The sequence below is a fragment of the Alexandromys fortis genome, unplaced genomic scaffold (genome assembly GCF_014885135.2).
Source record: "Alexandromys fortis isolate MF-2015 unplaced genomic scaffold, M_Fortis_MF-2015_v1.1 scaffold_122, whole genome shotgun sequence".
NCBI lineage: Eukaryota > Metazoa > Chordata > Mammalia > Rodentia > Cricetidae > Alexandromys > Alexandromys fortis.
In genome coordinates, this window is record NW_026068004.1 from 193,449 (window position 1) to 204,373 (window position 10,925).

At 54.9% G+C, this 10,925-nt stretch overlaps 1 protein-coding gene across 2 annotated transcripts; it reads right to left on the reverse strand.

Moving 5' to 3' along the window:
* Positions 1-1,138: 1,138 nt before the first annotated feature.
* On the reverse strand, positions 1,139-8,681 carry Fhl3 (four and a half LIM domains 3). 2 transcript variants are annotated; one of them, XM_050161442.1, is made up of 6 exons: positions 8,491-8,681; positions 3,922-4,098; positions 3,634-3,808; positions 2,356-2,525; positions 2,059-2,269; positions 1,139-1,973 (listed from the first exon to the last, which is right to left on the reverse strand). In XM_050161442.1, the coding sequence occupies exons 2-6, from the start codon at positions 4,075-4,077 to the stop codon at positions 1,819-1,821; spliced, it is 867 nt and encodes a 288-aa protein (XP_050017399.1). In that variant the 5' UTR covers positions 4,078-4,098; positions 8,491-8,681; the 3' UTR covers positions 1,139-1,818. The 2 variants fall into 2 exon arrangements, with proteins under 2 accessions (XP_050017399.1, XP_050017400.1); XM_050161443.1 differs by having other exon boundaries at positions 8,565-8,652.
* Positions 8,682-10,925: the final 2,244 nt, after the last annotated feature.

Below are 10,925 nucleotides of genomic sequence, written 5' to 3' on the forward strand. Positions count from 1 at the left end.
AGAAAGAAAGCCCATCCCAGCACACTCGGGAGGTGAGTTCGAGGCCAGCCTGGTCTACAAGAGCTAGTTCCAGGACAGGCTCCAAAGCCACAGAGAAACCCTGTCTCGAAAAACCAAAAAAAAAAAAAAAACAAAAAAAAAAAAAACAAACCCAACTACAGTGCTGAGTGAGTGTGGCGGTTGGGTCGCACCTGCCATCCTCCCTCTCCAAAGACTGAGGCAGGAGAATCAGACTGGGCTATATAGTGAGAAAATGCACCTCCTCACCCAGTAAATGCCAACCACTGCCAGTATAAAGCAGTAATCTCGATCTTCAGGTGACTGTCTTTGCGATTTTGGGCAGACGACTCGGGAGTGTGCATCTCTGAGAATCTGCAGTAAGGCCAGCCCAGAGTTAGGGAATATTTCTTGAGATACTACACTCTCACTTTTCCTCTTGGCAGTTCCCCCACCCCCCGCGTCTCCCCCCTTCAGAGGCTGCGTAGTCACCAGGGCGCGTACCTACCGCCACAGTCCGACCGCTGAGACAGCGGCCAGGGGCCAACCCCAGACTTAGGCGGCCAGCAGGAGAGTGCTCCACCCCATCGCCCCACTTCGGGGGACAGCCCCTTAGGCTCACTCCCGCCCCCGCCAGTGAATCACGAGAGGCGGGGCCATGAGCCATTCATGCTGGGAATCGGATCCAGATGTTCCCCGGCGCGTGCAGCTGCATCCTTGCCTTTTTTGGCAAAAAAACGTGCGGCCGCGAGCGGATTCTGAGCCGCCCCCACTAATCCTTGGGTAGAGGGGGAAGGGGCCTGAGGGTCTGGGTCCAACTGGGGATCAGAACTCCGTGCTTGTACGTCGGGTTGGGGCAGGGTTGTTGGGGGTGGGGGAAGATGTGTACCAGACCAAGAAACCCACTGCCATCCGGCTCCGTTTGGCACTCCTCCCAATCCCTCCCTCCCTCCCAGAGGAAAAAGCCCTCCGCCAGCAGTGGGGAGACTGGCCAAACTAGAGAGGGACTAGCGTGGCTGCCAAAGGGGATCCTCTTCCTTGGGTGAGAATCCCCACCCCATGGCCCGCCCACTAGGAGGTTTATGAAAGCCTGACTCAGCCAAGAATCTTCCTTCACCCTCCCCACAAATACACGGGGGCCTGTGCTCTCTCACACTGTTTTATTGCAGAATCTGGAAGTGGGGCGAGACAGCCCCTCCTGCCTGTCTGTGGGCAACATGGAGCCGAAATAAAATGGTACTCATAGGCTGGACAGCGCCCTGTACCTTATGACCCTCTAACCAGGGAGCTCCAAATCTGCTATCCAGACAGTTTCATTCAGCCCAGAGATAGGGGTGGGATGGGGATGAGGTCAAACTGAGGTGCAATCTATCTTTGAGGACTTCTCAGGAAACCTATAAATCTATCTGAGAAGTCAAGATTTAAGGAGGCCTACGTCCCAGAGTCCAGGTTTGGGGGGACTGGTGTATTTAGAGTCTTGATCTGGGGAAGAAACTAGATCTGGGAACCCCCATCCCCCCATCCCCCCCAATAAAAAGTAGAGGGGGAGGACTCATTTCTGGAGTCCAGACTTGGAGAGAGAGCTTAAGTCATAGGTGTTCCACAAGAGCCCAGGTTTGGGGGCCTGGATTAGAGACTACCAGTTGGGTATGATGGAATTAGGAGACCCAATCCTGAAGTCCCTGCCACCCCCCACCCCCACTGCACAGGGGCAGGTGGAGGCCCATTCTAAGGAGGGGCTGGATCCCAGAAGTGGTTCAGAAAAGGAGCCATAGCCTTGAACCCTTGGTTTGGGTAAGGGGAAGAGTCAGGAGCCTTGGCTCAGGGCCCGGCTTGGCTGCAGCCCTGGCACAGAACTTGATCTCCGTCTGGTACGAAGCCTTGGCCCACCAGGGAGGTGGAGCAGCGGGCACAGGAGAAGCAGCTGTGGTGCCAATGTCGGTCTTCAAAGGACACATACTTGCCTCCACCGAGTCCTGGAGGAAAGGTGCAAGTTAGCTTGGCAGATCCGGTGGCATTGCTGCCCCTCGGACTCAGCCCGTGCCACTGCCTTGCTCTTACCTCCAGCCTCGCCACTGCTCCCACCTGTGATGGGGCGCTTGCAGCTGCTGCACTTGGGTGCAAAGAGTTCTCCAAAACAGGCCACACAGTAGGGATCATCATCCCGAGATGTGAATTGCTGTCCCGCAAGGGGTGTCTTGCACCCAGTACAGACCAGGCATTCTCGATGCCAGGGTTGATCTCGATATGTCACTCCGCCCTGGGTCAGCGTCTGTGGGGGGCATCAGCCATCAGCAGGGGAATCAGTATTCCCACCCACAACGGGTCTTCCCCTGAATTCACAGGCCCAGCCCCCACCTTGCTGCAGCGGGCACACCGAGGAGCAAACTTGTTCTCATAGCAAGGCACGCAGTAGTGAGCGCCCTTGTCGGGCACGAAGGAGCGGGAGCCTAGAGGCTGCTCACACCCGCTGCACAGAAAGCAATGCTCATGCCACGTCTGGCCGCCATACTCCAGCTTCCGGGACCCTGCGAGAAACAGGAATCCCATTTAGAGTCTCTGTCCCAAGTTCCTGAGGGTCACTCTGTCAACTTGACTCCCCAAGCTGTCCCCACTGCTTCTATAACCTAGTAGGATTATATCCCTGCACACGAAGTAAGACTCTCATCATATATGTTTCATATGCCAACCTCTTGTACCAAACTGGTCATGATGGTTCAGAACATGCTAAGCACATATATTAAACCTTCCATGCCTCACATAGCACTCTATCTAAAGACACATCAAGTATGTGTAAAATTCATGTTGTCCCTGTATATGCTAAATAAATCATTAGATATCAGAAATACCAGGTTTTTTTGTTTGTTTGTTATTTTTTTGAGACAGGTTTTCACTGTGTAATAGCCTTGGCTGTCCTGGAACTAGCTCTGTAGGTCAGACTGGCCTCAGACTCACAGAGATCCACCTGCCTCTGCCTCCCAAGTGCTGAGATTAAAGGCATGCACCACTACTACCTGTCCAGAAATACCAGTTTAACACTCAGGCAAGATCCCATTAACCAGGCAACTTACACAAAACCTAATGCCCCAGGAATAACAGGTTCACTACATGCTAAGCCTTTGTATGTTCTAGGTATATCATTCTCCACACATGCTAAGTCCTCGCATACCTAATAGGCATGCAGGACACCATACCTTTAAGCCTACAATCCGATCTCTGCACATAAAGCTCCAATGCAGCAGCCCTGAGAATCTCAGTATATCCTTAGTCCTCGCATGGGCCAAACATGCAGGTCTTCCCATAAGCTAAGGCCCGTGTGTGTCGAGTATGTGAACTGCCACGCACATGGTAAGTCCTTAGGTATTCACTAGGTCTACTGGTCTAATACACACAAAGCCTCCAGCTTGTCAGTCTGGGTACCTGCCAAGCTTTTGTGTGTAGAGCTAGGTGCTCCAATCCGTGCGCATTAGGCTCCCAAGAGCATACGTGTACAACGGATCCATATACGTTCCAGTAACAGGCAGTGTGTCTAGATCCATACCTACGCCAAACCTCATGCACTTATGAGACCGGGCAGACCCAAAGACCCTACCCAAACGGGAGTTCCCGAAGCCAGGGTGAGGCCCTGGGACATACCAGGCATGACGGTCTCCCCACAGGCCGAGCACTGTGAGGAGAAAGCTGTGCAGTAGCAGTCATTACAGAGAAGCTCACTGTCCTGGCAGGTGAAGGGCTCATCAGCAAGGGAGCGCTGGCAGCGGCAGCACCGGAAGCAGCCCTCGTGGAAGTGGCGATCCTCGTAGAACAGTTCCTTTGGGAGAAAAGGCAGGGCACTACTAGCACCTGGGCTTGGTGGATTTATCCTTGGCCCCTCCCACCAGTCTGCACTTACTCTAGCCCACGTCTGCTCGGCTGGGTCCTTACCCTTGAGTCGTGCCCGATGAGCTGCTGGCACTCGGCACAGGTGTTGGCGAAGGTGTTATCATAGCAGGGAACGCAGTAGGGCCCGCTGTCCGTCTGGATGTATTTGCGGCCGTACAAGGACTCGCTGCACTTCGCACAGTCAAATGCCTCGCTCATGGCGGTGAGGCTGAGTAAGCCCTGTTAGGAACGCAAGGTGGGGCAGAGTTCACCTAGAAGGGCTCTAGCACAGCCCTGGACAAGGGCTCTTTGCATTCAAAAAGGACAGGAGGCATAGAAGATGCCAGATCAAAGCAGGTGGGGATGGGGGAGGCAGCTCTGGGAACCCAAGAGTCCCGGGTTCAGGACATGCTTGTATCTTGGGTGTTTATTTCTATATTTAACTGTGAGGATAGGAAGGGGTCAGGAAAAAAAATCAGGAAGCAGAAGTTGTTTTCTTATCTAGGCCCTGGATGATCTGGGGGGAGGGGGCTCTTCCTGGGTCAGTGACTCATTTCCTGCCCCAGCCTGAGGTTTGCTTCCACTATCCGTACTGTCCCTAGGGTGCCAAAGGCCAGGACCAGGGGCCACCAACCTCAATGTATATAGACAGGACTCTCACCTCCTGACTCCCAGGATGAGACATTTATCTAGGGTTCTGATCTGGGGAGCTTCGTGTGGAATAGGCTATTCTGTGCCCCCCCCCCCCGGAACTCCCCACCGATGCAGGAAATAATGGAATACTGGAGAGAAGCTTGACTGATGAATGGCAGAGGGGGGGTGTGAGAAGCTGGGCCTCTCCTCCCGTGGTGGAGATTCAGCCAAGCCAGCACTTGGGAAGCTCAGCCTAGGTTCAGGCAGGAAGGAAGGAAACCCTGCAAGCTGGACACAGCCAGACTTCCCCAGCTGGACCCTCGGCCTCCTCCCCTACCACCTCTGCTGTGTCTCTGGTCACACCAGACCGGACAGACTTGGCTGCAACATCTGCCGCAGCTGGTGGCAGCGCAGAGGGCCAGATGTCAGCTTTTTGCCAGCCAGAGGGAGAAAAAAGGGGAAAACCGACAGGCCTGGGGGAGGCAGAAGGGAAGTGGAGAGAGGGCAGTGTGTCCCCTGCCACCTCCTACCAGGTGTCTCAGCCGGTAGCTCTGCAAAGGCCCAGGGTCATAATATGTCCTCCTCCTCCGACTCCTGAATCTGGACAGACAGCCCCTGCTGTCTGATTCCCCAGGGCTTAAGGCCAGAGAAGAGAAAGGTGAGAACACAGGAGCCCCTGTAGCCCCATTCAGGTCTCTTCCTGATGGGGAGTCAGAGAAGGGGAGCCCAGCGAGCGCTGCTGCAGACACCCAGCCCCCCACCAAACCTCAGACACTTTCCATTTTCTCAGGAACAAAGCGTGTTTGCGGGATGAGGTCACCCACACAGCTGCCTCTGGAACAGGAGCAAGAAGAATGGGGGGCAAGGAAGTGTCCCAGTCTCTTCTGCTGGCCAATGCTAGTCTTGGGGCCCCAGAGTCAGAGTCTCCCAGCTCCACCCTCCTCCATTCCGAAGTGAGCTCTCAAAGGGCTGGGGAGTGAAGAAGATCCCTTAGGACCCACAGGAAGGGGATGGTGTCTGTCACTGTTGCAAAGGAGGTGGGGGGGAGAGGAGAATTAGAGGGGTGCCAAGGAACCTACCAACCCCCTTCTCCATAGCTGTACTGGCTTAAGATGAAGGAGAAGCCTTACTCAGGAAGTACGGCGGCGGGAAATTCTCACAGAGCACCTTGGTCTGCCTTAAGAGTTCAGACTTCAGGCAGAAACAGATGTCTCAAACCTAGAGGGTTTGCCTCTTTGCAGCTTATGAGTTCGAACTTCCCTTCCACCCGGGTGGGAGACACTGGGTTCACACCCAAAGCAGGACACAAGGTCACCAAAGCTGAAGTCTTTAGAGTGGAGAGTCCCCAGGGCAGCGGTTATAATGAGGGTGGAGAGAGCCCCCTCCTTCCCACACCCCTCCCTGTCATTCAGATCCTGGTTTCCTCTGGCCCAGCTTCTGAGGATTGCCTGGGCTGCTAGCCACTGGACAACAGAAGGCCATACAGGTGGCCTGTGGCCATGTGTTCACTGGGGGAGTGCCCTAGGTCCTTTCCTTCCTTCCGGGTCTGGCCAGCAGCAGCAGCAGCCGCTGCCACAGCTACCTTCCCAGGCCCAGGCTAGCCTTGAATCCACCCCCTCAGAGCCAGTAAGAGCCAGTCAGCATGTTGAAATGAGGCACCCCAAATAGGGTATGGGCGTGCCTTCTGCTTCCTTCCGAGAATCCCCCAATTCTTTAACCTATGTTTCTAATGAGGACAGAGTGAAGGACACCACCAAGGCCTACCTGTCTCTCCCTATCCTGGTTCCTCTTCCTCCCCAATCCCTCCCCATTCCCTCACAAGGCTGGAGGACTAAAAGTATGGCAGGGAGTCAGTCCTGTATTCCTTTCCGGTTGGTAGCAGGCAGGGTTCAGGGGAGACAGTGGATCTTCTAGATGACGCTCATCTGCTACCCCACTAACGCACAGCTCTCTATACAAGTCTCTCTCTCTCTCACACACACACACACACACACACACACACACACACACACACACACGCGCGCGCGCACACACCAGTGAGCAGCGTATAGCAGTTTGCTTGAGTCATGAAATATAAACCTGACTTGGGATCCTGTGACCTTGGGTACAATCTTTTCACGTCCTGAGACGGTTAGTCCATCTAGTTAAATGAGATACCATTACCTCTGTCTCCTAGGACTGCTGTCAGGCTCAAATGTGATAATCCCTGTAAAGCATCTGGCGGATAGCAAGCCCCAGGTAAATGGTAGTCAGTGTATTCTTTACTCCAAGCTCCTCACTCCTACCGGAGCCAGACAGTGGGTCTCAGGAAGACCTAAGGCAGGGGCTGGCCTGGGATGTGACTGAGAGAGTCTCAGTGAAGGCTGCGCCTAGGATCTAGCTGAGGGCACCACTGGGGTCAACATTGGACAGCAGGGAGAGAAACCCTAACGATCTTACAGATGGGCAGTTCACCAGGGTACACACTTGCATGGCACCTTGTCATTCACGAAATATCTATACCACCACCACTGCACCGTATCTCACAAAAGGCAAGCAGGACAGAGTTTATCTCCTCTTGAAAGTTCAGCACAAGACACCAAGCGCAGGCTAGGGGCATGGCCAGGGCTGCTCAGGAACTGGAGCAGAAGTGTCCTATACCCCACTGAGTGACTCTACCTAGAAAAGCTTTGGTAGTAATGGAGGGGGCAGTCAGCCTTAAGGGTGATGGCGGGCGATGGGGGGGGCACGACATGGAGGGACAGGAGATACTAGAGCTGGCTCTCATTCCCAGCTGCCAACCCTGCCATTGGAAGACACCCAGACGTCTTTCCAATCACCCATGCCAACTGCTCAACCCTGTGAACACCCCCATCCCAGGTCCAGGAGGACCCTGGCCAGGCCCTGCAGCTGTGAGTCAGAATCAGATCAGACCCCTCCCCCTTGACAGGAGACTTATGGGGAGGAACTAATCCCCCCCCCCCAACCAGGCACCAACCCCAAACTCTCTCCCGCCCCCTCTTCCCCACAGGGCCTGGAAGTCAAAGCAGTTTAGGGAAAAGGGGGGTAGGGAGCAGATCCCAGCAGCTGCTCTGAGGGCAGGAGAGGAGCCCCCCCCCAGTCCCCCAGGGCTGAAGCAGAGCGTCCAAGATTTGAGTTTAAAAATAAATTGGCGCTGTCTTAGCGGCTGTGTGTACGTGGGGGCTCTTTCTTGAGTGGAGCTTTACAGCCTCAGGTCCTCTGCCTCCTGGGGCATGGGTTGGCTGGGAGACAATTTCCCTCCAGCTTTGCCACTACCTTTTCAGGCCTGGGGCAGCTGTCAGACAGTGCACCTAGGAGTCTCTCTCTTCCGTGAACTCTAGCCCACTCCGCACTTCTCAGCACTCTCGGGCTGCTGTCTTTGTGTTTGGGTAGGGGTGTCCCTGTATCTCTGGAGCTGTGTCCCACTGGGACCCCAAACTCTGGGGATATCTATCCCTCTGCAGCCAAGTCTTGGTCCCTCAGCGTCTCAAACTCTGAAGTCTCTTTAGGCCTCAGGGAGGCACTAGTCTAACAAGCTTCTACCGCAGGGCCCTCTCCAAGGCCCTGGGAAGGGCGCTAGCAATGATTTCCCCGGGGGTCATACATTTGCTTCTTAAAAATGCTTCACAGCACCCGGGTCCCCGCAGTGCCTTGAGAACTTTGTCCGTCCATCTCTGCACTAATTTGAATAGCTCCTGGAGCCTCCTGGGGCGCGCGTCCTCGTCTGTTCTACCAGGCTTCCTAAGAGCCTCAGTTTCTCTAAGCCAGGTCTCTCTTCTAGTTCAAACTTGGTCCCCTCCCCCAGCAACTCTGGCGGTCCCCTCCCGGCCCGGAGGCGCCGAGTGGTGAGGTCCATGCTGGCTCGCGTGGTCCCGAGCTCGGGGTGCTTGGGGGTGTCCCAGTGAGGGACAGTGGCGGGGCCCCCCAACCCCGGCAGCGACCCCGGCCCGAACGCAGCGCGAGCACTAAGGGCAAGAAGACGGGGCGGGGGACGCTCACCTCGAAGCGGGAGCGGGAGCCGGGCGGACGCGGGCGTGGGTGGGGCCGAGAGCCGATCACCCCGCGGCTCCTACCTGCGGACCGGGCCGAGCGGACAGAGAGAGCCGCGGAGAGGTAGCCAGCAACGACGGACTGTGTGGGCGAGTGGGCGCGCGGCCCTAAGCCTCTGAGGAAGTGCGCTGGCCCGCCCCGCCCGGACCCCGCCCCCGGGCCCCCAACCCGCCCGCGGGGGCCAGACCCCGCCCCCCTCCTGCCTGCCGCGAGCCCGGCCCAGCCGAACCTGGCGCTCCGACCTTCTCGGCCCCGCCTTGCCCGCCCCCTGCAACCTGGCCCGCCCCTCTATGCCCCTCCGACCCAAGGGAACTGTTGGAAGTGATCCCAAGCCTGGGGTGCAGGACTCCCAGGACCAGGGTCCATTTGGGGACCAAACCCCCTCATCATCTCCTCCTAGCTCATCCCCAATGTTAAACTAAACCTTAGCTTGTGAAGGAGGCCTTAATCCAGCCTGCGGGAAGGGGTGTTTTTGGTTCTGTTGGCATAGCCTTACCAGTGAAGATCAAGGCATTTTCTAGAAACTTGGGCTAAAGAGAGAGAGCCTTTATACTCTTCAATTTCAAAAGGCTTTATTCTACAACTGTGTGGCAACCTCCCCAACCTCAGATGTGTCCTGGCACTGAGGTTTCTGCAGTGCCCCAGGAATAGTTTTGACCTTCCGGGCTCAGGGAGACCCTAATCCTCGGGCCCATAAGTTTTGGGTTTCTTGGGAGGGGTGTGAAGACTTGAGAGAGTTGTGTGGTTGCAGGCAGGGGTGATGAAGGAGTAGGGAGGGGACTTCTGCAGTTTCTGACCCTCCAACTTCTACCCTGTGCCGGGAAGGGAGGGCTAGAGCCTGCCAGGGACACAGGCCCATCCAGGGCCTTGAGGCCACCCCCTCTGGGATCCTCAGGCTTGTCACTAGGAATAAATAGCCTCCATCTGAAGGGCGGGGTGGGGGTGGCGGTGGGGAGACTCTGTTGTGCTGTTTGCAAAACAAGAGACAACAAACTAACGCTGGAAATAACCTTTGTATCCATGGTGATTGAGATGCCCAGAGAGGCCTCTCTGATCCAAGGCTACAACCAACCAGGTTTGTACTGCAGACATTAAGACCCCACCAAGGCTGGTGAGGACCCTCCCCTTCAGTAGCCCGTGTCAGGTTCCTGGGTCCTAAGAGAGCCTCCAGGCCAGGTTTCCTTTCAAAATTAAATGATTGATTATTGTGTTGTTGATTCTTAAATTGCAAGCGCATTGAGGGCAGAGGTTGGGTCATTTTTGTTGACTACTGCATTCCCACTACTCTGGCGCTGGGCAGGCAATAAATAACCCTTGAGTGAGTGACACACAGGGCTTCAGTTTGGATGCCTGCCCCCTCCGCCGCTCCCTTCCAGGCACCAGCGATCAGGAGTCCATTGGGTGAATAGACAGTCTCAGGGTGGGCCCGTCCTCTGGAGGGATGCAGCAACTATTCCTGGTTGGAGTAAATAGCAAGAGGGGTCTGTCTGAGATTGCGGTGATGGCAATAATGGCAGCTGTGCTGGCTAGTTTCGTGTCAACCTGACACAAGCTAGAGCTACCCGGAAGGAGGGAACCTCAATTGAGAAGATGCCTCCATAACCACAGGCTGTCAGAAAGCCTGTAGGGCATTTTCTTTCTTTCTATTTTCTTCTTCGTTTTTTTTTCTTTTTATTTTCTTTTGTTTTTGGTTTTTCGAGACAAGGTTTCTCTGTGTAGCTCGGTTGCCCCTGGAACTGGTTTTGTAAACCAGGCTGGCCTCCTCACAGAGATCTGCCTGCCTCTGCCTCTGGGATTAAATGCCTGTGCCACAGTGCTAGTTTGGGCATTTTCTTAATTAGTGATTGATGGGGAAGGACCCAGTCTACTGTGGGCGGTGCTATCCCTGGGCTAGTGGTCTATAAGAAAGCAGGCTAGCTGGGTGATGGTGGCACATGCCTTTAATCCCAGTACTTGGGAGACAGAGGTAGGCAGATCTCTGTGAGTTCGAGGCCAGTCTGGTCTGGTCTATAGAACTAGTTCCAGGACAGCTAGAGCTGTTACACAGAGACCCTTATCTTGAAAAAAAAAAAAAAAGAAAGAAAGAAAGAAAACAAACAAAAAAAAAAGGAAGAAAAGAAACAGGTTGAGCAAGTAAGAAGCATACTTTTCTTTTATGGCCTCTGGTGCGTCAGATCCTGCCTCCAGGTTCCTGCCTTGCTTGAATTCCTGTCCTGACGTCCTTCAGTGATGGACTAAGATGGAAGTGTAAGTCAAATAAATCCTTTCCTCCTCAACTTGCTTCTGGTCATGGTGTTTCCTCACAGCAATAGACTCTCTGACTAGGACAGGAGCCTTCAGGAAGGGGAGAGTTATGAGCGAGCGGGGAAGGTGCTCAGAGATTC